This window comes from Lepidochelys kempii, chromosome 6 (assembly GCF_965140265.1).
Source record: "Lepidochelys kempii isolate rLepKem1 chromosome 6, rLepKem1.hap2, whole genome shotgun sequence".
Taxonomy (NCBI): Eukaryota; Metazoa; Chordata; order Testudines; family Cheloniidae; genus Lepidochelys; species Lepidochelys kempii.
In genome coordinates this window covers 102,954,764-102,982,661 of record NC_133261.1, presented here as the reverse complement: position 1 = coordinate 102,982,661, position 27,898 = coordinate 102,954,764, and the positions used below count along the sequence as shown (strand labels likewise).

Sequence of the window (27,898 nt, the reverse complement as noted above, 5' to 3'; positions counted from 1 at the left end):
TCCACCTGCTGCTCCTGCCAAGGAGTGGGGCAAGCCCCCTTGCCCCGACCCTGCTCCCTGGCAGGAACACGGGGCCGGCAGGGGAAGCCCCTGTACCCCAACCCCACTGCCCTGTAGGAGTGCCGACTGGGACAAGCTGGAGTGGGACAAGCTCCCACACCCCAACCCAGCTCCCCGGCAGGAGTGCCGGGTGGGGGAGCGAGGCGGGACAAGCCCCCGCGCCCCAACCCCATTTCCCTGCCAGGAGTGTGTGTGTGTGTGTGTGGGGGGGATTGTAGGCAGAAGGAGTGGGGAGGGGCCCCAACTTGTTCCAGCCCTGGGCCCCACAATAGCTTAATCTGCCTCTGACTGGATATCAGAATGCTGATGACCTCATCTATCCAGTAGGTTGTGTCAGGACCAATCCCTGTTCTGCACTGTCAGTCTGGTTGAAGGAGAGGAGCAGCCAATAACCTTTTCTGCAGCCCTAGCACTACTGATACAGAGACGTGAAAGAGAAAAGGAATGCAGATGGTCAGAAAAGCACATCACCTCCCATTAGGTAAGTGCAGTGGCATGGACTTGGGGGTTTATGGAGACAATTGTCCAATCTGCAACTCAGAGGGGGAGAGGAAAGAAGAGGTTGGAAGGAGTCCCTGATCCACCATAAGGGGTGAGTCATTGTTGGTGACGGGGCTAAGGTGCAATATTCAGATGTGGATTCAGATTTCTTTCACCCCAAAGGATAGAAGGGCTGGCTCAGGTACAGTGAGTCCTCACTTAAAGTCGCCCCAGTTAACATTGTTATGTTGCTGATCAATTAGCGAACATGCTTGTTTAAAGCTGTGCAATGCTCCCTTATAACGTTGTTTGGCAGCTGCCTGCTGTGTCCCCTTCTTGCAGGAAGAGCAGCCCGCTGCAGCTAGCTGATAGGGGCTTGGAACCAGGGTCGACCCCCTATCAGCTCCCCGTTCCCCTAAGTTTCCTGTGTGGCAGCCGCCCAGCAGGCTATCAATTGCTGGCAGTTCAGCTGTCGCTTCCCACACTGCCATGTGCTGCTCCTGCCCTCTGCCTTGGAGCTGCTCTCCAGAGTCTCCTGCTTGCTGTGCAGGAAGGGGTGGGGGGAGAAGAGGAGGGCTCATGTCAGGGCATCACCCTGCTCCTGCACCCCGCTTATCCCATCTTCCATAGAACAGGAGACACACACACGACAGGGCTCAGGACGGAGGGAGCTTCCTGGCAGCAGCTGCCATCTCAGCTTGCTGGTTAATTTAAAAAGGCAGTGTACTTAAGAGTGGGGTCAGGTACTTAAAGGAGCAATGTGCATCTCTCTCTCACACACAGGGTGTGTGTCTCTGACTGCCATGCTGTCTCCCCTCCCTCCATTCATGCTGCCTTGTAGAGTGTGAAGCTACATTAACAACGAGTTAACCCTTGATGGCTCAGACAATTGCTAGTTCATCATTTAGCAGTAAGGCATCCCCTGGGAAATATCCCACCCTCTTCCATCCTCGGACTTCACCACTTCAAACATTTCCCTGGAACTTAACCCCCCCTATTTACATTAATTCTTATGGGGAAATTGGATTCGCTTAACATTGTTTTACTTAAAGTCACATTTTTCAGGAACAGAACTACAACGTTAAGCGAGGAGTTACTGTAGTTTTGCTCAGCTCTTTATAAAGAGGGAGCTGTTGGGGAAATTTGGAAACAGATCGTGGTTTGGATTCAAAATGTCTGCTCAATTCAGTAGTGTTGTGGGCTAGGAGTTTTGATGAGAGACGGGTCTATGATAAGTAAAGGTAAGGAAGCTGGGAAGAAAATGAAAGATGTGGGCAGGGACTGAGGAAGATAAACCTAGAAAATGAGACAAAGCAAAGACCCAGATGTGGAGGTGACAACGTTCCATTGACCCTCCCAGTTCTTGGGAACCATTTTTCCTTTTTCAATAATGCATATTGGCCCACAATAATTCTGCAATGAATACAGTCCTGGGTAGGTGGGTGTTTCTGGTGCCATGGCCTGTTACTTCATCAAACTTGCCCTACCAGGAAGCAGACACAGTGAGTGTAAATAGAATGATAAGGACTTTGTTCTGATGAGAGTTGTTGGCCTGATAAAAATCACACTATTGGCTTGAGGAGAGAAATCAGCTCAAATGCAGCAATGTCTGTAAACAGGAGCAATTTTAAGAGGGTGTCACGAGGGGGATGGCACCACATTTCCATTGATGTCTCTCCTGTCGCTGTCACTGGGAGGCACAGTGATAAAAGGGGAGCACAGTCAATACCTGGGGGATGTTAGCATTCTTGTTATAATCATGTAATTTGTTTCTATAGGTCTAACAGTGCACAAGCATCCTCAGTCCATACATGCAGGGAGGGTGGCGAGAGAGGGACCAACTGGAGCCCATCAGCTAAGCCCAACATACCACACAGGGATAATGCAATGAGTGTGTTTTGTTCTCACACAAGAGACAGAAAATCAGATGGAATTTTCCTGTTTGTATATCTTGCTTATTTAATCTGTATGGGGCAGGGATGTATCGGATATGTGTTGTTGAGCCAGTACAGAGCACATTCGAGGCACTATCCCCATGATTTACACTAACCGCACCCTAGACCTGCATTTTTGGCTTCCATGCTAGGGAAAGAACACACACTCATCCCCTGTACTTGCCATATTCCCTCCCTTCTAGGCTACCAGGAGGAAATGGAGGTTACTTGCTGTTACTGGAAGTTATTCAAGATGTGTGGTCCCTATCTGTATTCCACATGCTCAGGGTCAAACTGATTGCCAGATCTGGAGAAGAAGAAGGCAACTAAAATTGTTGCAGGCTGTGCAAATTGCAGACTGTTGTTTTGGAGACTCAAAGGAAGTTTTAAGGAGACTGTGGGACTATCACTTGTTTCCCAGACTTCAAGGAGCTTGCTTGCATGCTCTACAGAGGGTTTGGACACCATTCTACAGAGACTGAGAGGGGTAAAATCTCCCAGAAAAGAACCCCAGAAGAGTGTATGTATGTATGTATGTATGTGTACATAATTATATTTTGCACTGAGACTTGCAAAAGTAATCAGTACTAAAACTTGGGGAAAAACCCTTAAAAGAGTTGTTGACATTGTTCACAGTTACTTCAAGGGTTATAGGTAAACTGTTATGCATTCATAGATAGATATTTAGTTCATAAATTTTCCTTTAGAGTTTGTGTCATTCTCCTTCTATCAGAAATTAAATTCTGTATAAGCCCTGAAAAAACTAAACTCTGGTCTGTGCTACAGCAGAAAGGTAAGCTGAAGTACTGAACAGGAAAGATATACAATACCTGATCTTAGCATATTGCCTTCCCCAAACTTGTTGTACATGCACATTTAAGCAAAGCAAGATATTATTCAATTCAGAAGAAGTCAGTGTTTAAAAGTACATAGACAAATAAAATCCCCAGCACACTTTATATATGAAGGAGTGAAATGGTACTGAAAAGCTGTTAAAGGATGCAGTACCCCTTGTCACCATCATCTCACATAGGGAATTATTCCAGGGCTGATGCCAGTATGTTTAGCAGCTCTGCAGTTCATGTACTAGCAATTCCTACTAGTATTCATTTATATATAGGGCCCTACCAAATTCACAGCCACGAAAAATGCATCATGGACCATGAAATCTGGTCTCCTTCATGAAATCTGGCCATTGTAGGGGGGGTTGCAGTATTGCCATTCTTACTTCTGCAGTACTGCTGACAGCAGCGCTGCCTTCAGAACTGGGCAGCTGGAGAGCAGCGGCTGTTGGCTAGGAGCCCAACTCTGAAGGCAGCACTACTGCCAACAGCAGCACAAAAAGCAAGGGTGGCATGATATAGTATTGCCACCCTTACTTCTGTACTGCTGCCTTGAGAGCTGGATGCTGGAGAGTGGCAGCTGCTGGCTGGGCACCCAGCTGTGAAGGCAGCATTGCTGTCAGCAGCAGTGCAGAAGTAAGGGTGCCAATACTGTGACCACCCTTCAAAAACTTGCCACCCCCCCACCCACACACAACCCCCTTTTGAATTGGGACTCCCATGGTTACAACACCATGACATTTCAGATTTAAATATTTGAAACCATGAAATTTCATTAAATCCTATGACCATGACATTTACCAAAAGGGACTATGAATTTGGTATGGCCCAGTGCTAAATTTGTGCCAGGACTTGCCAGGACTGAGCCCGGTAAACCTTGCCAAGTCCGTTATGAAAGTAAATAATTGCTTGAGCCCCGGCACCTAATTGCTTGAGCCCCAGCTCCTCTTTCATTACAAATTAAGCACTGGTAGGGCCCTATTTATATACAGTAACTAGATTTCTTCCTGTGGAGAGCCACAAGCTAGTTCTCACATCACCTTGCAGCAGCCAGGTGCAATCGGCCTACTGTTTTCAGTGATGGTCAGCAGTACAAGATAGCATGAAAATGAGTGTAAGGCAACCCCTCAGCTGGACCAGGGCTGCTCACTCAGCTATGACTCACCCCTCCAGCAGAGCCTGCCGTGACTCATCTCTCAGGCATGATGCAACAGCCTACCCAGGGCAGGGGCAGATGACTCCCAGGCATAGGTATTTCACACTCCCCACCAGAGCCACAACTTGGTCTGTGCAACAGCACCATTTGGCTAGGAATCTTCCTGCTGCTTCAGGGTGTTACAGATTCCTTATGCTTCCAGCCTTCCCTTGATACTATCCCTGTTCCTGCCCCAGCCTTGTTCTAGCCTGCTCCAGCCCCGGTCCTGACCTGCTCCAGCCCTGCACCCAGCTCCTGACTCCCAGACCCTTGGACTGGCTCCAGCCCAGCTTCGACTTCATCTTGCTTCCAAATTCTGACTACGATCCTGAGTTGACATATCTATGGACTCTGACCCCAGTTCTTACTCATGGTTTGTTCCTGGACCCCAGTTTCAGTGCTGCCCTCGGCCTGGTCCCAACTCTACTTCCAGCTTTAACCCTTGATATCTGTTCTCGGACACTGCTTTAACCACCAGGCCTGACTGTCTAGAACTCAGAGTCTGAAAATGAGACCAGGAATGGGAACTGAATTGATGCCTCCCTTTATCCGGTGCAAACCAGTACCTTAGGCTGTCCCAAAGTAGTCCATTTGGTAAGGTGGAAGGGAAGAATTAACAATGTTCAATCAGAATAATCTAACATTGGAATTCTTTGTAACATTTGGAATTACCTTTAAATGTTTACTATTTAACGTCAACTGTGCAATATCTAAATGAATGGAATGGATCATACTAATTTAGTAAGACAAATCCTATGTTTCCAGAATTATTAATTCTTCAATAACTCAAGAAAAAAATTTTTTTTTTACCTGGATCAACTCCAATTAGGCTTTCTAGTTCTCTTATCTTTTGTACAGCTGTTTCTGATGCAATGCTATAATGCAAAGGATTTTGAGAAATGCAGTGGACCTTCGGGATTTCTTTAGAGTTATGAACTGCAGCATCCTCATTCTTCAGGTCAGTAACAAACATGCAGCCAGGAGAATGTGTAAAAGCCAGAGGAGACTCTACAATAGATGGAAAAACTTCAACTCAATATGCTATACCAATAACAAATAAATATTATTGATAAAGCACCAGAACGATAAGAATAATAGAAAAGTTGCATCCTAAAACATATACATGGTCCCTACCCCAAAGAGCCTACAATCTACGACAAGTGACATGTGAAGGGAGCTAATCAAATATATACATAGGTAACATTGTACGTTTGTGTGTGTGTGTGTGTGTGTGTACACACGCACACACACGTGCACGTGTCTGGAGGAAAGAAAGGTAGGCTTATGGATCAGCCGAATGCATTTTCACTTAAGACTATAAGAAAACATATTTAGATGATCAGGCTTTTATTTTCAGAAGTGTCCCCACTTTTGTTACCCAACTTGAGTGATCTAGAACCTGATTTTGGAGGCACTGAGAACTTGCAGCTCCCAATGGAGTTAATCTGAAAATCAGGTCTTAGATGTCTCAAGTGGGGCACCCTAAATCATGATAGTTTTGTCAATTTAGGTACAAGTGACTTGTCTACAGTCATACAATGTCAGTGGTACAGCTGGGATTAAAATATAATCAGTCACGCAGTTCTGCAGAACAAACACTAAACAACATTGCCTTTCTTTAGTATATGTGAATTTAATGTATAGTAAATGTGTGTGAGAGGCAGCCTACCTTCTGTAAGCACTGCTCTAGTCCATGTTACTAAACTCACTTTGCAGAAGCATTAAAAAAATAATGTGTAGTCATTTAGACACAATGTAAAACACTGCCACTTAGGTTTGCAATCATTTCACATCCACTGTGCCCTCACTTTGCATTAAATATAAATGTCTGCATAAGGTGCAGTGCAGAGCTGTGTGGAGAATGGAAATGCTGTTTCACAAAGAATCCTGAAGTTTGTTTTTGTTGTGATTTGGAACAAACCGCCAAATTTTTGAAATTCTCTGTGAAAGAAAATTCAGGAAAATTTTTTTTTTGGATCTGTCAAAATGGATTTTTTTGAGAAAATCAGAATGTTTTGTTTCAGTTGATTTTATTTTATATTGTAAAATAAGTAGGCTTGGCAAAATTAGATTTTTAAAATAATTTTGACAGGGAATACAGATGTTTATTTTTAAGCATTTTGTTGTTGTTATTGAGTTAAATTTTCACAGTAGTGTAAAATTATGGTTTTAAAGTACAGTAAAAGCTGTGTTATCCGGCCCTGTACCAACCAGAAAGCTCTATACACTGCCATTTCTAATCTTATTAGAAAGTCTGCTTTATAGTCCCGGTTGGTGTGAGGCCGGCAGGCTCCCTATGTGGCTCCCCAGAAGCGGCAACATGTTCCTGTTGCTCCTAGGCGGAGGAATGGCCACGAGGGGTTCGGAGTGCGGGGTGTGTGTGTGTGCAGGGCTGGGGGGGATGCGAGGCACAGGCTCTTGGAGGGAGTTTGGGGGTGTGGGGTTGGGGCGAGGGCTCTGGGAGGGAGTTTGGATGTGGGAGGGGATGTGGGGTGCTGGATCTGGGGGGGCGCTCACCTTGGGTGGCTCCTCGCAAGCAGCGACCAGTCCCTGCTGCCCTTAGAAGCTAAACGGTTCTATGCATGCTGCCCCCGCCCCAGCACAGGCTCTGCAGCTCCCATTGGCTGGGAACTGCGGCCAATGGAAGCTGCCGGGGTAGTGTGTGTGGATGGGGGCAGTGTGTGCAGAGCCGCCAGCCGCACCTCAGCCGAGGGGCCGCAGGGACCGGTCGCTGCTTGCAGATTGGGTGCTTCCAGATTTGGCACCCTGCACTTCCCCATGCACCCCAACCCCTGCCCCACACTCCTTCCCAGAGCCTGCGCCCTGAGTGCCCCCACTCCCACCCTCTTAGTTAACCAGAATTTTTCACTTACCAGCTGTCATAAACATACAGCTAAGGGTAGCATAAAATCCCTCCTTTACCTGTAAAGAGTTAAGAAGCTCAGATAACTTGGTTGGCACCTGACCAAAAGGACCAATAAGAGGAGAAGATACTTTCAAATCGGTGGGGGAAAGGTTTTGTTTTGTGTTTCTTTGTGTTCTCTCCAGGACAGCGAGGAACCAGGGCAAGAAAAATACATCTCCTAAAGCCATACCTGAACTAAGCATCTAAGATTACAAATTGTAAGTAATAGGAAGGAAATGCATTAGATTATCTTTTGTTTTAGCTTGTGAATTTTCCCTAGGCTAAGAGGGAGGGGTATTCCTGGTTTTTTTTGTAACTTTAAAGTTTTGCTGAGAGGGGAATCCTCTGTTTTTTTAATCTGATTACCCTGGAAAATTACCTTCCATCCTGATTTTACAGAGGTGCTTCTTTTACTTTATTATAAAGCTCTGCTTTTAAGAACCTGATTGGTTTTTAGTGTCCTAAAAACCCAAAGGGCTGGTCTGTGCTCACCTTGTTTACTCTCAAGCCTCCCCAGGAAAGAGGGTGAAGAGGTTTGGGGGATATTTTGGTGAAACAGGAACTCCAAGTGGTCCTTTTCCTAAACCTTTGTCTAACTGACTCAGTGGTGGCAGCGATATACCGTTCCAAGGACAAGGAATAATTTGTGCCTTGGGGAAGTTTTTAACCTAAGCTGGTACAGATAAGCTTAAGTAAAGGAGGGATTTTATACTACCCTTAGCTGTATGTTTATGACACCAGCAACCCCCATTCTCCCAACATGCCAGATAAAAAAAAAGCTTTTACTGTATTCTCCCCATATTTTTAATCAATTTTAATTTTTACAGTTGCAGGAAATTATGCGGGAGGGTCAGGCAATAATAATTTAAGACAGTATATGTTGAGGTTCACAAAAGTTAAAGTTTTATAACTATCAAAACAAAAATTGCCAGCATCACATGTCAAAATGTACAAAATAAATATCCTTAAAATCAAACTAAAGTTCTCAAGCAGCATTTTTCTTACTCTGTCTATCTGTAAAGTTAAATTATTATTAATGGAAAGATTTTTTTCATCATTTTGTGTGTGTATGGTGAAATCTATGTTTACTGACAGCAATTAAAATCTAATCCTTCCAAGTGTATATATACACAATATAATACAAAATTTGAAAAAAAATGTGAAAGAAAAGCAATTTCGAAATGAAAAATCAAAATGTTTCTTTCCCAAAATGCTGAACTGGAACCTTTCCACATTACCATAACTCTTTTTCTCTAGGTTTTCCTCCTAAACAAAATTTTGGTGAAAACAACATGATTTTGCATTTCATTTTGATTCTGCTGGAAGAATAGGTTATTCATCATCTTGTACAGTAACTGGAATTCAAGTTGTTTTGTCCCTATGGGTGCTCCATTTGAGGATGTGCATGCACTTGTGCACTCTCGATCAGAGATTTTTCTGCTAATATATCCCACAGGTCTGCACCTGTATTGTATGCTGCCTTATGCTCCAGTAAGAGGGCATATGGAGAAAAGCAGACCCATACCTCTCCAGTTCCTTCTCAACCTCAGAGCATAGTAAAAGTCTGAAGCAAAAGGGAAAGGAAGGTGGGTAGTGGAGCACCCATACAGACAAAAATCTCAAAGAATTCCAGTTACTATACAAGTAACCTCTCCTTTTTCAAGTGTTGTCCATTTGGGTTTCTCATGAGGAGACTACCAAGCAGTACCTTAATGTGGAAGAGGATGCTGAGGAGGTGGATCCAGTACAGCGTGCAGAACAGCTTCACCAAATGTGATGTCCACTTTGGTGGCATGGAGTAAGGGATAATGCTGTGAAAAATATGTGAATGGAGGACCAGGTGGCTGCCTTGCAAATGTCTTGAGGCCACTGGAAGTAGACTGAGCCTGCATGAAGTGTGTAGTGATTCTAGGAGGGTGGGTACAATCTACAAGTCTCATAGCATGCCAAAATACATCCTGATACCTACTTACACAGTCGCTTGAGAGGAGATTGAATGACCCCTCATCCCCTCTGCAAAGCAAACTTTGTAAAGACTGTAGGAGCTGTTGATAAGCCCAATGGCAGGACACAGTACTGGTAATGATTGGTGCCCCCCATGAACCTGAAGAAACAACTGTGAACAGGGTCTATGGCTACTTGAAAGTAGGGATCCCGGATATTGAGGGTGACAAACTAGTCCCTGGGATCTAACGATGGAATGGTCATTGCTAGGATGAACATCCTGAAGTGCTGTGTATGAATAAAAACTTTTTAGAGATCAAAGGTTTAGAATCGATCTCCACCCTCCTTTTTTTCTTTAGGACCAGGAAGTACCTGGACCACAAACCCTTTCTGAAGAAGCCTGGAGGAATGATTTTGATCGTCCTCCGTTGCAGGAGGGATTCTACCTCCTACTTTAGGAGCCTCCTGTGAGAAGGATTCCTGAACAAGGATGGGGGGGGGGAGCAGAATTGGATGGAGTAGCCCAACAGTTTTCAAACTCTGGGTTGGGACCCCATAATGGGTCACGACCACATTTTAATGGGATCACCAGGGCTGGCTTAAACTTGCTGGGGCCTGGAGCCAAAGCCTGAGTCCCACTGCCCAGGGCTGAAGCCTAATGGCTTCAGCCCTGGGCAGCAGGGCTCAGGTTACAGTCCCCCTGACTGGGGTTGAAGCCCTTGGGTTTCGGCTTCCGTCCCCACACACGGGGCAGGAGGCCTTGGGCGAGTTCAGTCCCCACTCCTGGTGTAGTGTAGTAATTTTTGTTGTCAGAAGGGGGTCGTGGTGCAATGAAGTTTGAGAAACCCTGGAGTAGCCGGTCAAGATTATTTCCGGTACCAATTTGTCTGAGGTGATATGCTCCTAAAAATGGAGGAAGTGGGCAAGGCGGTCTCCATAGGTTGAGAGAATGGATGAATGCTATAACTAAAGATCCACTGGGGAGAAATCTCGACCAAAGTATCAAAATGGTCATTTGGATGAGGTAGCCATCTGAGAGGCGACAATGGAGGATAGGCCTTTCTTGTGCCTAAACCTTTTTTTGGGTGGCTCAATAATTCTTTGAGATGCCTTATAGTACACCGGATGGGAGCATTGTGCTGTCTGAAATTTGCTATATTTTCACTTTGTAGATGGAGTGTAGATACCAAGAAAGTGCAACGTCACCCTAGAGTCTTTGAGTGAATGAAGAGATCTGTTTGTATGTCACTAAAGAGCTTACGCCCTTTATAAAAGGCAAGCCCATAATATTTTGTACTTCCTTGAGCAAGCCAGAGGACTGTACCCAGGAGGCCTGGCACAGGGCATAGAATGAGAGGCCATATCCACTGTGTTAAGGGAGGCCTGCAGGAAGGCTATGGCTACTGTATGACCATCTGTAATAAGAGCTAGAAACTGCTCTCTCTTGTTCTGAGGCAAAGACTCAATAAAGTGAGAACATTTACTATAATAGGTAAAGTCATATTTTGCCATCAAAGCTTGGCAGTTGGCAACTCAGAACTGGAGACACTGATAAGTAGCTCTTACACCTTAGAAGGTCAGATGGTTAAGTTCTTTGTCAGATATTGCTGACTTCTTTTGTTCGCAACATTGACGACTAGGGAATTAGGAGTGGGATGAGAAAACAAGTACTCTGAGCCCTTGGCTGGGCCCTAGTACTTTTTATTGACCCTGTACAGGTGAGTGAGATGATGGCCAGAGTCTGCCACACTGTGTGGGCTGGTGAGAGAACAGCCTAATTAATAAGTAAGGCTACCTTGCCCTGGGTGAAGGTGTGCACTAAGGATTGCTTTTGTTCCTGGATTTCCTCCATGGGAATCTGTATAGCCTCTATTATGCATTTCATCAAGTTCTGAAAGTTGTCCATGTAGAATGGCAGAGAAAGCACAGTTGCCTCTTCTGGGGCATACTTCATCTGAACTCTTGCTCCCCTGGTGGCCCCTCTTGAGTAGTGTGAGGAGGCTCCTGAGCTACTGGTGGATGGGAATCCTGCTGGGACCTCTTGTGTAAGAATACCCTGTAGACTTGGTGAGAGAGGTACCTAGAAGCTACCCATGAGCCCAGGGACTATTCCCCCAGATGAAATGTGTCCAGCAGTACAGGAGGCAGTACAAGAGAAGACCACAGTCATTTTGGAGAGATCTAGCTCTTGATGAACGGTACCTGGTAAGATAATTTCTTTTAAGAGTCCTTCCATCTGGAAGAGTCTGATCTTGGTACCAGTGAGTCAATAGCTCAGGGCTGCTTAACTGTAGGCTTCTCGGTACTCAGATTTTCAGTATGCAGTATCTTGGCACGTGGCTTTGAAGAAAGTGTTCTTCAGCAATGCTGGTGCCTTGATACCATGTCTAGTGGGAGCCTTGGCAGTATGTGCAGCTGGATGTGAGGTTTCCCTGCTCCCAGATCTAAGTGGAGACTTCTCTTTCCTAGATACTCTATCAGGGGAGTGGGGTCTCTTATGTTTGGTAGCTCTCTGTGCACCTGAAGTCATCTCCTGATTTCTGGAGGTTGTAGCCAATGAAGTCTCTGGAGCACTCTGCACTGCTGAGTCTAATGGTGTGTGTGTGTGTGCGCGCGCGTGTGTGTGTATTGGAGCACTCTGCACTGCTGAGTCTAATGTTGTGTGTGTGTGTGCACGCGTGTGCAATCTGATCCTGTGGGTCTACGGGAGCACTTCATGGAGAGCAGTTTCAGATGGTCTTTCCTTAGTTTTTGACATCTGCTCTTGAAGCCTGGATGGGACAGGAGCGGCAGCTGGAATGCCTATCACAGAAGGGAGAAAGTCTTGTGTCAGGATTGGAAGGGCTTGAATCCTAGGATCTTGGGCATATCCTGCCAGGAAAGCTGCCAGTCAAGAAGGCCTGAGAGAAAAGGGGGCCTCAAAGAAAGGGGGGACAGATGCGGGAACTCACCTTCAAAGCACATCTGTGCTATAAAATGTAAATTATCAATATCCAAAACTAAAAATTAATTATAAAACAAAAATAAAGAGTAAAAGGGCAGAAGAATAACTGTCAGCCAGATAGCTGATACCACAGAACTCCATCTCAAGCTGCAGGAAGTTAAGAATGAACTGAAGTAGCACGGGTCCACTCCTGCCGACATATTCTAAGACTGGAGCACAAGGAGGTGTACAGTGCAGGTGTGGCCCTGCAGGTACTACGAGCAGAAAGATCTCCAATCAAGAGTGCATGGGCATGTGCACAACCTCAGGTGGAGCACCCATAGGGAAAATAACTCAAAGATGAACTGTTCCAACAGAATATGGGTCCATCAAGGGTTTTCCAACCAGGTCTAGTTCAGGGCAATGAAGATCAGACCCACTAACCACATCCTGCCAGTTAGAAGTCTCTCAGTGTACAGTGAACAACATAAAAATGAAATCAATGTTATCTCAACCATAAAAAGTACATCATATGTAGTACATACTGCAGTTGCTGACTGCTTCCACCCCTGTTACTCCACAGGCCCAAAACACTGGAACATCCCCAGGGTGAGGCTGAACTGGATCTCCATAGTCTGGGCTGGAAAGGTTTTGGATTCCCAACAGGCCTATGATTGACAAACAGTAAAACAACATTAAATTCCAGCAAAGCAGTAATGGTATAAAGCTGAGCTCATCCAGTGACACGGTGTTAAAATTACAGCATGGAAAGCAGCAATGGCAAAGCCAACCTATGACTCAAGTGGCTTGTTCGGTTCCCTTAGCATGCATGTATGTGTCCTCAGTTCCTCTCCTAATATTACACGCCTTAAATTTTTTTTGTACGTTAGTAAAACACAGATGATATTTTATTACATATTATATCTGGCTGTATCTGAGACAAATGAAAACATGCTGAGCACTCTCTGAATTTCAGAATTCCTAGGAAACGTTCTTACAATAACTGATCTGTTCACTCAAGAGCTACTTTCATAAGAGTTGTGGTGGGTTATTCCTATTTGCCACTACAGGCATGTTCCTACCTACAGCACATTCTCCAGTGCTCTGTCCAGCCCATTTTCATTAACTAAAGATAAGGGCCTCCGCTACTTCCCTTTGGCAGTTATTCCACAGCTTATTAGATCTCACTTATCAAACCTTTCCTGTTCTTCAGCCTAAATTTTCCTTTGCTTGACTTAATTCAATTATTTCTAGTTATACTGTCCTGGATCATCCTAAACAATTGATCTTTCTCCTTTGTGTTTATGTTCTTCAGACATCTGCAGCTGGTTTTCTTATTTTCCCTCACCTGCCTTAGACTTCATTTGAGTGAGCCATATGTGATTATTTAAAACTCTCCTCAGAGACCAACAAAAATAGCCTCAATCATTTTTGTTGGCTCTTCTCTGAATGCACTCCAATGTATAGTTTGCTTTCTAGCAGTTAAATACCCAGACCTCTATGCATTATTCTAGGTGCAGGGTCACTAGTGCTATATAGACCTCCCTCCATGCTCTGTAATTTGATAAAACCAATAACTTCACTGGCTTTTTTTATTACTACCATCTCATAATAAAAGGTCATTTCTAATATGTTTTCCACTGTTGCCCTTTGATCTTTTGCTTTCCAAACATAATCTTTCTATTGAATAGCTGTGTTCCATTTTTCCCCTACATGAATGAGCTTACATTTTTCTATGCTGAACTTCATTTTGTTTGTTCTTGACTGTATTTCTAAACTCTCCAAGTCAGTTGTATTATTTTCTCTGTCCTCAGAGTTGTTTTTAACACATCTTAGTTCAATATCATTTTGAAATGCAATGTGGTGTTTACTTTCAAATTCATTAATGAAGATGCTAAATAATACCAGACTTACAACTGATCCCCTGTCTCGAAATTGACATCTCCCAACACTGCCATTTATTGTTCCCCTTTCCAATGATGGGACAGTGCACATATTCAAGCCAAACCACATGTATTTTTCAAATAAGATTTAATCAAATACTTTACTGAAATCAATATAGACTACATTACTTCTTTCCCTGTTTCACACATCCATCTCTTTATCCAACACATTTTCTGTGTTCAGTCACATCAAACCTTCACTTTCAGCTAAACTAAATTGTAAACAAATCAGTACCTATGTACCTATAAAAAGGTTTAGGTTTTTAATGTAGCCACTTGAAATTTAGGCTGATGTTTATTGTTCCCTGTACCTTTTGTTAATTTTTTTCCTTGGCTTTATAGTTTCAGTCACTCCTAGAATAAAATGTATGGAATGTACACTGACCAGGGTTACCAATGTGAATTGGTGCTCCATGTGAGTCTTTCAATGGATAAGTAGCTCCCACAACTGCTTCTAACTTGTCTTCAGGAATCGGTCTCATTGTGACCACTAAATTGCAGCAAAAACTAGCAACTCTGCAGCAAGGGATATCTGTCTGACAATATTTTAAAAATAACCAAGGCATTAGCAGGAATTGAAGAACTGTCAAGGTTTATTTTCAGTTCTGAAATGACTATGCACCCTTGAATTTATAAGGGGCACATTTTAACATATATTTTTAAAGGATTTTGAGTAATATTCTAACTAGCATCTAATGAAAATAATCCATTTCCTATAACAATCAATAGTGAAGAAACCAGACATTCTACCCTTTAGCTCTTGTAATTAACTTGTATTACAGTGAATATCTTCTGCACCATTAATTATGTTCTAAGAGCTAAATCCTTAAATTGGCATATGCAGCATGAATTTTGGTAAGCCCAGATAAACTGTGGATCCCAGGTATGTAGCTCTAACTGCTAGTTTTCTCTCCTTCTATGGGCGGTTGGGGGGGAAAGCGGGGTAAAAAGCACAAAGAAACAGATCTATTGGCCACAACCCTCCATGCATGCTAAAATGCAGGGAAACTGCATATAGCAGTGTTTGCAAAGGTCCTACAGATCCTTATCGCAGTACAACCCAAAATTGGCAATCCTCCATTTCCATAGCAGAAATATTCAAGTTCCTTTGGGCCAGGGTCTTTCCTGTCCATGGAAGAGGAGTCACAGATTGGTCCTAAGAAATTTTAATGTTGAGTCATTTCCACTTAGAAACACAAATCTAGGTTATAAAGACAAAATGCCTTACTTCCAAGTTAATTTGTCATTTGAGAAATAGTAAGCAAACCAAAAAATAATACTGTCTGCACAGGAAATGTTTAATAAAAGGTATTAGATTTCAATTAAAGTATAAAGAGATAATAGTTAAGAATCATTCATAGGTCTAAATTCAAAAGATAAAATAAATGCTATCTTGATAATACCATTACTGAAATAAATAGCGATATTTTCTTAATTCTAGAATGGAATAAACACAATTAGAAAAATTCTTCTTTATAAACAACTGTAGATATTTTCTCCAAGCTGAAGACTAACATAGGCTCTCACTGTGAGAGTGATATTTTCTTCTAATTGAGACCAAGAAAACAGAAACAAACATGTCGAATGATAACCCAAGGTGAAACAAAAATCCATTGCATAGTACAGTCAACCTTTTAACTAAACATCAAAACCACGTGGAGATACTAAAAGTGGTTTATTAGTAGGCAATATTGTGTGTATTGGAGATGGTCTGTGGTACAGGTTTCAGTGTACAAAAACGTGCTGATGTAACCCTATCTGAACCTCGATGTAATTTAACAATTACTGTATTCTTACCTTGTACATGCTTATGTTGCATTTCTGCTCGAAGTTCCTTAGAGGAACACCAACCTTGTGGACTGCCTTTTCAAATGAGAAGCTGCAGCCTAAATAAAAAGTCACCATGTCTTTAAGCTGATCAAAATAATCCTTCAGACTTGTCAAAGTGCCAGTACAAGCTCCATACTCATATATCCTGTACAGCAGGCAATCAGTTCTAATGAAATAAAGGAAAAGCTATATTGTCAAAATTATCACAATTTTTAAAGCAAAATGAATTATTACATGAAGAAATGTTGCCTAAATTGACATTCATGAAGTGTTAAATCTCAGGATTTTTCCTGTTCTGTTCATTTCTTTTTCTTCTTGGTGATAGCGCAACCAACACAAAATAACTGGTTAATCTACCTTGCTGTAAAGGTTGACCTTTAATATGGGTTGCACATGTCTGTTCCACTGTGGGTGTGAGTGCACCCTGTGCATAGTTAGAGATTTTTTCCCCCTCAGTGGTACCAGTTGGTGTGGCTTGAGAGCCCTCTCTAGCCATGCACCGATGCGTGCTGCTATAAGAGAGCAGAGCTGCCGCTGACCTGCCATAGTTCCTTTGTACCAAACAAATTCCCATAGAGAGGGGAAGGCAGGAGCGTCATGGAATGGACATGTGGAACACATCTTGAAGAACAACAATTACAGAAAGGAAAGTAACTAGCTTTTATTCTTTGAGTGATTGCACATGTCCATGCCACTGTAGGTGACTCAAAAGCAAACATGCAAGGAGGTGGATTCGGAGTCTACCTGAAGAGTGATTGTAAGATAACTGGTCCAAAACTGGCATTGTCTTTGGACCAGTGGTTCTCAACCTATTTACCACTGTGGGCCACATATGCAGTTCTCTATGTGTTATGTGGGCCAAATCCACACAACATATATACTACCTCTATGGTCCTAAGGATATCACATGGGCCACAGCTGTGTGCTAATTGGGCCACGGGTTGAGAACAACTGCTCTTGACTGACAAAAATGGCATAATGAGATGCAAAAATGTGGACTGATGACCAAGTGGCTGCTTTACAAATGTCTACAATTGGCACTTGTGCTAAGAAAGCTGCAGAAACTGCCTGCGCACTAGTAGAATGTACTAACACTCTAGTTGGTGGGATTGTATTAACCAGTCGGTAGCAGAAACGAACGCAGAGATCCAGGAGGAGATTCTCTGAGTGGAAACTGGTTGGCCCATAGCCCTGTCTGCAACTGCTACAAACAACTTCATACAGGATCTAAAAGATTTAGTTTGTGCCAGGTAGAAAGCTAAAGCTCTTCTCACATCCAAGAGTGAAGCTTTTCCTCATCCCTATGTGCATTGTGTTTCAGATAGAACATGGGCAAATAGATTGCTAGATTAACATGAAAATTAGAGACTACTTTTGTGAGAAATTTTGGGTGGGGGCAAAGATAAACTTTATCCTTTTGGAAAACTGTATGGGTGGCTCTGACATCAGAGTTTTCAACTCACTCACTCTTCTGGCTGAGGTAATTGCCACCAGAAATGCTACCTTCATGGAAAGGTGAAGGAGGGAGCAAGTTGCAAGGGGCTCAAATGGTGGTCCCATCAATTTTGCTAGGACTGAGTTCAAAAGATCCCAAGGAGGGATGGGGTCTCATACATGTGGGTGTAATCTGATCAAGCCCTTTAAGGATCAGGTGAGGATGAGTTTAGAGAAAGGGGATCTGTTATCCACCAAGACATGGAAGGCTGAAATAGATGCCAGACACACCCTTATAAAACTAATTGCAATACTCTGTTTTAAATCTAGAAGATAGTCAAGGACGAGGTTCAGGGGCCCTGCTCCGGAAATACACCTTTCCTATGAGACCAAATGGAGAAGTGCTGCCACTTAGCGAGGTAAAAGCTCCTAGCTGAGGGTTTTCTGCTATTCTGAAGCACTTTCTGAACATCCTTTGAGCAGGACATTTCAAAAGTCATCAGCCATAAAGCATCCCATGCTGTCAGATGGAGAGCTTGGATGTTGGGATGGAGAAGGTGCCTGTGGTCCTGGGAAATGATGTCTGGATCCAACAGGAGAGACAGAGGAGGCTTGACTGACAAGGATAGTAGGATTGAGTACCTGTGTTGAGGAGCTATGCTTGTGCTATGAGGATGAGGTGAGCATGGTCTTGTTTCACTTTGAATAGGACCCTGGGAAGTAAAGGAATCAGAAGGAAAGCATACTCAAGGGATTCCTTCCAGGACAGGAGAAAAGCATCTGCCAGTGAGCCTGGGCTGAGCATCCCCAGGATCAGAATGGATGGCATTTTCTGTTGGTTCTTATTGCAAACAGGTCCACTTGGTGGGTCTCCCAGAGTTGGAAGATGAACCTGGACATGTCTGAACATAGTGATCACTCAAGATGATCGGAGAAGGATCTGCTCAGCTGATTCGCTAACATGTTCTGTTTCCCTGGAAGGTAGGCAGCTCTGAGATAAACTGAGGTGAGACAGAAGTCCATAGGCAATTTGCCTTCTGGCACTGTTGGTCTGACCATGTTCGTCCTTGTCTGTTTATGTAAAGCATGGGCACCAAATTGTCTGTCAGAATTAATAATTTTTTCCCCACTATGTGGGAGAGGAAAGCCAAGCAAGCTAGACATACCACTCTTAACTCCCTAACATTTATATGAGTCTCTAGATCTTGAGATGACCAAAGACCTTGAGTTTGCAGGACCCCATATGAGCTCCTCAGCCCACTGAAGACACATCTGTGACCAGACTGAGGTTTGATAGCAGGGGGAGAAAGGGAATCCTCAGGCAAACTTTCAGAGGGTCCATTTATCACTCCAGAGATGACAGAACTAACGTAGAGACACTAGTCATGCCTGCAGCTTTCTGAGATGTAGTTTGGTGTGTTAAACTACACAGGTACATGCTACCATGTGGCCCAGAAAACTGAGGCAGCTATGTACTGTTACGAGAGGGTATGTTCTCAGTTGCAGTACTTGATCTTGTAAAGTTTAGAACCTGACTTGTGACAGAAAGGCCTTAGCCCTTGTGGAGTCTAAGACTGCCCCAATGAACTCTATTGTCTATACTGAGTTAAGGGCTGATTTGTCTCAATTTAGTAGGAACCCCAGTGCAAAGAATGTGGACAGGACAATGGATATAGTGGGCAGGACTTAAGCCTTGGACGAACCTTTGATCAACCAGTCATCCAGGTACAGGAACACACAGGGATACCAGATTTTCATAGATGAGCTACCACAACTGCCATGCACTTCATGAACACCCAAGGAACAGCCGACAGCTCCAATGTAAGCACCGTGAACTGATAATTGCAACCATTCGCCACGAATCTGAGAAGCTTCTGATGGTCATGACATATTGCAACATGGAAGCAAGCGTCCTTTAAGTCAAGGGCAGAGTACCAGTCCCCCTGTTCCAGGGAAGGAATAACTGAAGCTAGGGTAATCATGCAGAATTTTATTTTCTTCAGGAATTTGTTCAACTCTCCTAGATCTAAAATAGGCCTGAGACCCCCATTTGTCCTGGGGGATGTAGTAGTAACAGTAATAGATGTCCTTCTCCTGAGGTACAATGGGACTTCCTCTATGGCCTCTGCCTGAAGAAGAGGTTAGACTTCCTACTGAAGGGCAATTTTGAGAGTGGTCTCTGAAGAGGGATTGGGAAGGGGCCATGCTTAAGCACTGAAACTAACTATAACTAACAAACTACTCATTTACAACAGTATCTATATGCAGAAAAGAGTGAGGGAAGCACTTGTTACTTCAAGTCTGGATCACGCCGACAACCGTCACTGGAGGTACGAAGAAAATGAGCATGTCAGGGAAGATTGCGTTCTCTTATACCAGCATGCATTGACACTTGGCAACAGAGGTCACTTGAGCCACCCTGCTGGGTACCGCTGAGGGAAAAAAAAAAATCTCTGACATCTGTGCATGGGGCATGTGCACGGGGCATGTGCACAACCATAGTGGAATGTGGAATCACTCGAAGAACAGTAAAAGCTTGCTTGTCCTACACAACTACATGTTAAGCCAGAAACCTTGGGCACACATTCAAGCCATCTACACATTTTATTCTTACTAGACAAATGCTCCTGAGACTGATCTCCTTCTCATGAGCATTACAAAATTAGGGAGCCGCTGTTTTTCAGAGTTCTGACTCTTGCTCTGACTGCTTGCTCCAGAAGTCAGTCTCCTCACCGCCTCTGAGCAATGTAGAGCAACTATATCAGTGCTGCTATTGGATAAAGCAGAAATGGGGAAAAATAATATAGGCTAACTCTGAGGTCTACTACTGAGAGATCTTTGCAACTAAATATAACTTCATTTTTCGGATCATTGAAACAATTGAAAAGTTGACAACGCGGATTGTAAAGGGGTGTCTGTCAAAAACTAGGATAATGGGTCAAATTCTATGCTATTGCCTCAGTCCATTTTCTTCAGTTGCAAAGGTATAACTGAGAGCAAGTTGGGCTCACTGTGTACAAAGCTATGGATGGTCTGCACTCTGGAAAATGTTATCTTCAAATAATTTCCAGTATCCATATCAGACCTGTGAGACACCTGGAAAGACTTCCACACTTACCGGATATCACAATTGCTGCTCAGAGAAGGACATTTCCATTCACCTGGTTTACTTCTGTACAGCAGTGGGAGAGGTCCATCATTTGCATGGCAAAACTTTTCAAAGTCATCAGCAAGGGATTTGTGCAAAATCACAACATTTGCCTGTTTATAGCCTTAAAGCATTAAAGGGAACAATTATCAGCTACTAATTCAATTGTTAATATATGTGACAGTAATATTTCTGTATGGATTTTACCTAGAGAAGAGATTTTTCTCCCTTGAAAAAGAGAATTTTAAAATATAATACAGACTACTATAGTTAAATAAAATTTCAATGTTTTTGGAAAGACTGTTTATAAAATCCCTCCTAGATATGCTCTTCACAGTCAATGTTACTGCAATCATTTTAGTAGTGTAAGTATTTGGCATTCACCAGTTTGAGAGGGTGGCTTTTCTCTAATAAGCTATTTTATGGAGAAACCAGAACCATACAATGACTTCAATTAAATAGTCTGGCAAATTGATATGTTATAGAACAGATTATCTTATTTGATGTAAATATTGGCATGGAAATAAAAAGAGTACAATACTTTGTCCATACAGCACTTTATTTTTCTTGTGTTAATGCAAAACTGCAACTCAAAACCAGTCTAGTAAGTAAAGATCTTTCATTACACAGCCCATTTTTCACAGGCATTTGAAACTTGGCCTTGGAAATGTACTTGGGTTGCAATTTAGCACATAAGGGTTTTCTCCCAGGAGTGAAATTTTGTCTGTTAGGTTAGATTCAAGTCATTTCAGCTATTTCTAAATTATAGGAGGGAAAATAATAGAATTATTACAGATTCAGACAGGTCTGCAATCACCTCAGAACCAGCTTTAATTTAAAGCATGTCATTTTTGCAAGCTACTATTCTGTAATAGGCCTCTGGCATCTTTGAGATTTTTCAAAATGAGAATAAATGAAAAAAGCAGATATTCATCTTTAAGCAGCAACTACTAAAATCTTTTATTTTTTCCATATGTAATACTCATTGACAACAACAGGGATGCAATCAAAGGGGCAGGTCTGGTCTACAGTATAAAATACACAGATTAATAGTCCCTAAAGCCCACATTTTTAAAAGGTATTTACGTGGTGTTGTACTCCAGGGATTGGCAACTTTTGGCATGCAGGCCCATCAGGGTAATCCACTGGCAGGCCGCGAGACAGTTTGTTTATGTTGACCATCTGCAGGCAAGGTCCCCTGCAGCTCCCAGTGGCCGCAGTTTGCCGTTCCCGGCCAATGGGAGCTGCAGAAACTGTACTTAGCTGTACTCAGTGCTGCAACACCTAACTGATTTAGAAGCCTGTGAAGGGATTGACTCACCACTAGCAACTCAGTGTGGCCAGCCAGGCATGGTATATCAGTTCTTTCCCCAACAGATACCTTCTGCAGTGGTCTGCCTCTTCCCGTGATGTGGCCCTCTGGCCAGGTCATTTTAAAGTCTCTCCCCACCTTCCAGGATAGTCAACAAACAGAAACAAGGGGAATTAACACAAATGAATCATCCCAAAATTGGATTAAGGCTCTCTTTCTTCAGAGGGCACTTGTCATGCTGTGGTCCTAAACTGAGTTTACAAGTAATAGAAGGGAATGGTTCCATCTCAAGATGAGTCAACATCTAACCCTCCCTTCTTTCATGGAGGGTCCATCAGTTCGTGGTCATCTGGGGAGTTCCTGCCTTCAGTCAGCCGTTTCTCCAGGAGCTGAGGACTGAATCTCTGCTTTCCTTCCTGATCTATCAACTGAGATGTGCTTTTCCCTCTTAAGCTACTTCCTCCAATCCTGACATCGCTCACAGATGCAAGGGGGAACAGCCACCCTGAGCTCATATTAGCTCATTAACCCTGTGTTGCCCCATTACTAAGTCTAAATCTCAGTTTTAAAAAGTGACTTAGGCACTTAAGAGCTTAAATCCCATTGATAATCAACTGGCTCCTAGATCAGTCAGGCGTTGCAATGCTGAACACAGCAATGCCTAAATACCGTTCAAAAATCTGGGACTAACTGTGCCATCAGTACAGGTGATCTCTGACTTGAGGGTATACCCTTTCCAAGCCTTTGAGAAATCAGACAATCATCTCGTGGGAGAAGACTGATCAGATGTCCACCTTGGGATGGAAGGCAGAAATGGCCGTTAGGTGGACCTTGACTGACAAGAGGGCTAGGCCTTGTTGTTTCAGGAGCAGCAGGTACTCCAAGATAAGCTGTACAGATGACCGTAAAGGTGGGATCTGTCATTGGGATCACCAGATGGAGAATCGCTTCCATTTTGCAAGGTAGGTGGTTCAGGTGCAGGGCTTCCTACTGCTCAGTAGGACCTCAGGGACCAGCTCAGAGCATGCCTGCTTCTCCGGGTTCAACCATGGAGCTTCCAGGCTGTCAGATGGAGACAGACGAGATTTGGATGTAGCAGCTGGCCATCTGGAAGATCAAGTCTGGGTGCAGTGGAAGCTGAATTGGCACCTCCACTGACATGCTGTGGAGAGTGGTGAACGAGTGCTGTCTGGGTCATGCTCCGTTTATGAGAATGACTCAAGCTCGTGGTGAGAGAAGAAGAACCTGCTGAGGCAATCTGCTAGCCAGTTCTGGGTTCTCTGGTCTTGACCCTCCGGGGATCCTGGTAGTGGCAGGGTGAGAAGGTCCCTAGCCATTGCGAATGCCTTAGGAGTTGATGGCATTGCAAACTGGCTGGTGCATTGTCTACTCTGAGGTTGCTCCTTTGTAGGTGTCCAAGGAATTTGCTGTAGCACTGGAGTTGTCGACACCTGATGTTCTGGTGCTGGGGGAGACGAACGGTCCAGCGCAGATCTCGCTCTCTTCCTGTCTCCCTTTGATTTCAGCACCAGAGACCTGGTCTTCTCTTGGTGCTTGTGGTGTTTCTACAGGAGGGCGATCAGTGCCGAGAGTCCCAGGTCGATGGATGGGCGCTCGGCATGAGGAGGACCTTCAGTTGAGCCTCTCGGTCCTTCTTAGTCCAGAGTCTGAAGTCCCTGCAGATTTGGCAGCAGTCTTTCCTATGAGCTTCCCCCAGGCACTTGAGACAGCTCGAGTTGGGGGTCACTCAAAGGCATAGTTTTATTGTAGGCAGCGCAGGGCTTGAAACCTGGCAACCAAGGCATGCCCTAACACTGGGAAGGCAGATGACCCTGCAAGTTAAGTGTGGAAGCATCAGAGCTATTTAAAACCTAAAACTACTAAAAACTACTCTAACTACTAACCATAACAACTACTTACACTAAAACTGGTATGAAAAAAACACTAGGAGAGAACTGCTTAAGTAATGAAGGATTCCAGCCAACCATCACAGGTGGTAAGAAGTAGGGTGACCAGACAGCAAGTGCGAAAAAATCGGGACGGGGGTGGGGGGTAATAGGCGCCTATAGAAGAAAATGCTCCAAATATCAGGACTGTCCCTATAAAATAGGGACATCTGGTCACTCTAGTAAGAAGGAACTGAAGGGGAACGGGGTCGGAAGGGCCCTTTATACAGGTGCCATGTGCACACGGCACCAGAGGGTGCTAGAGCCAACCCGATGGATACTGCTGGGGGAAAATTTCTAGCAATTGTGCTTGTGGCATGCACACACCTACATGGGAATGGAAATGTGCTAGCACTCAAAGATGAATAAATAGTGCACTTGGCCCATTAGAGCACTGCAGGTTACTGTCACTCTGGGTCCTCTAGGTGGTATTTCCTGCGGTGCCTATTCTCAACAGTGGTTCCTGGACATGGCACTGCATGCCGTCCTAGTGGCACTCTGTGAACTTCAGCTGCCCCGGGCTCTGCAGACCTGGGTTCCAGTCCACGGATCCTTATACAAACTGCAACTGAAATATCTGAGACATGATAGAAGTAACTGTTCTTTACATAAAGGAAAAAATATCAATATTAACTTAACATCCTATGCCTGACCTAAACTGACAAAAGACAGGAAACCAAGAGACAAGGCTACCCACCCTGCTCTTAAAGGAAAATTGCAAAGCAAAGGTAAGAATTGAGGTATGCACAAATTTATGTACTGAATGCTCCCCCACAAATCCAATCTCTAGGGAGTTCACAGGGAACTAGGACAGAAATAAATTTTATTTCTAAATGTACATACTAACTACAGAAATACATTTATTACTAACCATAGTTAATACTAAATGTAAATAAATATATTAAATTTAATACTAAATTTAAACATTTTCCCCCTCTGAAGTCCACTGACATGTCCTGCTTTGCTGAAGATATTGTAGAAAACATACATTTATGCTTTTATTGAGCAGAGATGAAGATGAACACATGAGGTTAAAAACACCAATCAAACCATCTGACATCATGCATCCATAGCTTAGAAATCTACTATAAATTCAGGAAATGAAGGTTACTAGAATTCTTCAAGGAGGACTCTGCATATTAACACCCTTGGGAGGTGACAATTGGTGTAGCATGAACAGTGGAACTTGCTAGTAGTAATGCCTATTAGAGTACTCACATGTCCCTCCTATAACTTATCAGTGTTCAAGCACATTTGGAGGCTACAAAAGGGGGGCATGGCACCAGCTGACCCCTCAGTTCCTTCCACTGCTAGTGCAGAGTATAACAGTATTACTTAATTAGGACTATACAGAAGAGGGGAAGGTGAGCATGGAGTGTGAACATGCAGAGTTCGTCTTGAAGAACTTTGGTTACACGTAAGTAACCTTCATTTCTTCTTTGAGTGTCTTCTGCATATGTCCATTCTTGGGACAGTTTGGCAAGCAGTTATTTTAAGAATGGATGGAGGGATACAGAGTGCCAATTAACAAGAACTGAAGAACCGCTCTGCTAAATGGAGCAATAGGTCTGGCTGTCAAATTTAACACACGACGTTCAGTGAAAATGTGAATTGTATCCCAAGTGGAAGCTTTGCAATATTTTAATAAGGGGAACATGGCTAGCACATGTTGCAGATGTAGCAACCACTCTTGTAAAGTGAGTCCTAATACCAGCAGTAGAAAAGTAGGAAGAAATGTTATAAGACTCCATTATACATTATCTAATCCAGTAGTTCTCAAACTTTTGTACTGGTGACTCCTTTCACACAGCAAGCCTCTGAGTGCGACCCCCTCCTTATAAATTGAAAACAGCTTTTATATATTTAACACCATTATAAATGCTGGATGCAAAGCAGGGTTTGGGGTGGAGGCTGACAGCTCGCGACCTCCTCCTTGTAATAACCTCGTGACCCCCTGAGGGGTCCTGACCCCCAGTTTGAGAACCCCTGGTCTAATCCACCTAGACTAGGACTGGGCAGAAATAGCTTGGCCCTTACAGTGATGTAAACAGCTGATGTTTGCTAAAGGCCACAAAATCAGGATGATCAGCTCCTTATGCACTTATCTAGAATGTGTGGAGGGGAAAAGCTACATGATCATAGGGAAATTCAGATTGAATGACAGATGCCAGAGGTCTCATGCTGCCCATAATAAAACTTCCTTGGAATGTCTAAATATTATAGATGACAATTTCCTAACTCTAAATATTTTCCACCCAACATGGGGAAATTCTATATTAGACCTCATTTTGACATAAAGAGGAACTGACCACAGACCTAAAAATTAATGCTAGCTTAGGTTTAAGTGATCATGACTTGATCACATTTATGATGTGCAAACAGAATAAAGTCCATACCAGTAATTAATATACACTTGGTGCTTTAAAAGGGCCAATTCCACTGACATTATAGGGAGCGCCATTTAAGTGAGTTAATATGGATTTGGGAGCCTACCTTTAGAGACCCAGAATTTTCAAAAGAACCCAAGTGAAATAGATACAAACATCCTGTCTTTTGCATCTGTTTCACTTATGTGCTTTTGAAAAATCCTGGCCATTTATTATTATCTAGGAATGGGATTTATGTGTCCACCTACAGCTCTTGTGTTCACTTACCCTCAGCCATTCCAGAAGTATTACTTATATTGAGTTTGTTGAATCTAATTAGTCTTCTGACTGTAAGGGGAAGAAGAGATTTCAAGCTTCCTGTAAAAACCATCTCTTCATCCTTGAACAGAAAAAAGTGACAATTACTGGATTATAAACTTAAAAACACAGCACATGCATTTTACTATTGCTTTAAAATCAAATGTGTCAGTTTCAAGGTTTGTGTTTCCTCTTAATATTCTGCGATGTCTCCTCTCTATTTGCAATTCTCAGTCTCAAAACAAAATGCAAACCACAAACTCAAAGGGTTGTTTCACAGATCGCGACTAAGCAGAGGCTGAATCTCCTAATGAATTAGCCACTGAGGTTCAGTTTATCAGTCTGGCTGCAATGTCAAATCTAGTTAGTTACAGTTAGGCAACATACAGACTTTATTCATTTTGGTAAGTGTTTAACTTCTTAAGTTTTCGGTTCCCAAAACTTTTTGAGACTCTCAAATGCACAACTAGATTAGTCCATCAGATTTTGATTTGTAGAACTGATTTACTAACTGAAAATATCTCTGTAGATAGATTAGAAATTTAGCTCTTTGATAATCAGAGAATATATTTTCTGAATGTAATTGTAACCTTAATATTTCCTGTTTATATAGTATGATGGATACTCTTGGGTCAATTTTTCTGTTGGGGAAATTTAGGTACAAAGATGTTTAAGTGACTCATCCAAGGTCACGCAATGAGAGTTTGTCTAGACTGAGAAATACGGTTGAAGTCATACATGTTACCTAACCCTGACATATCCTTGACCTTTTGTAGATGGAGGTTAACACCTTTTATCTTGATTTTGTTAATCACAGTCCACCCTAAGTTCCCCACTCAACCTCAATCTGCTAAGCAGACATAAAAGTTGTTAACTTGAATCTACATTAGCAAAACATTCAAGTCAGGATAAGGTAACGTGTTAGCTAGCCTGACTTAACTTCGGACATTTGTCCTAGTCCAGACAAACCCTTAGGGCAGAGGTGTACAAACTATGGCCCGCGGGCCACATCCAGCCTGCGGGACCCTCCTGCCCATCCCCTGAGCTCCTGGCCTGGGAGGCTCGCCCCCGTCCCGTCCCCTGCTGTTCTCCCCTCCCCCACAGCCTCACCTCACCGCCCTAAGCATTGTGCTGGCAGTGCGGTGAGCCTGGCCTGACCTGATGCTCTGTGCTGCATTGTGCGTGGATGGCTCCAGCCGGGCAGCGCGGCTGTAGCGCCGCCAGCCACCGGTGCTCCAGGCAGCCTGGGGGTTGAATAGAGGGCAGGGGAGTTTGGGGGCGGGGGTGTGGATAGGGGTCAGGGCGGTCAGAGGGTGGG

At 43.5% G+C, this 27,898-nt stretch overlaps 1 protein-coding gene and 1 long non-coding RNA gene across 4 annotated transcripts in view; one reads left to right on the top strand and one right to left on the bottom strand.

Annotated features, from left to right (window-relative positions):
• The window catches only part of LOC140913307 (uncharacterized), a 40,260-nt gene extending 36,756 nt beyond the window's left edge, over nt 1-3,504 (top strand). The window contains exons 2-3 of the long non-coding RNA XR_012159530.1: nt 385-541; nt 2,678-3,504. This is a non-coding gene — a long non-coding RNA (uncharacterized lncRNA). The remainder of the gene's footprint in view (nt 1-384; nt 542-2,677) is intronic.
• DGLUCY (D-glutamate cyclase) overlaps nt 1-27,898 on the bottom strand; it is a 104,293-nt gene that overhangs the window by 52,854 nt on the left and 23,541 nt on the right. For all 3 annotated transcript variants that reach the window (XM_073349432.1, XM_073349431.1, XM_073349433.1), the window contains exons 2-7: nt 26,551-26,662; nt 20,609-20,762; nt 16,024-16,222; nt 14,612-14,762; nt 12,829-12,951; nt 5,322-5,519 (exon numbers count right to left, since the gene is read on the bottom strand). In XM_073349432.1, the coding sequence (XP_073205533.1) occupies nt 5,322-5,519; nt 12,829-12,951; nt 14,612-14,762; nt 16,024-16,222; nt 20,609-20,762; nt 26,551-26,653 (928 nt within the window). In that variant the 5' untranslated portion in view covers nt 26,654-26,662. The remainder of the gene's footprint in view (nt 1-5,321; nt 5,520-12,828; nt 12,952-14,611; nt 14,763-16,023; nt 16,223-20,608; nt 20,763-26,550; nt 26,663-27,898) is intronic.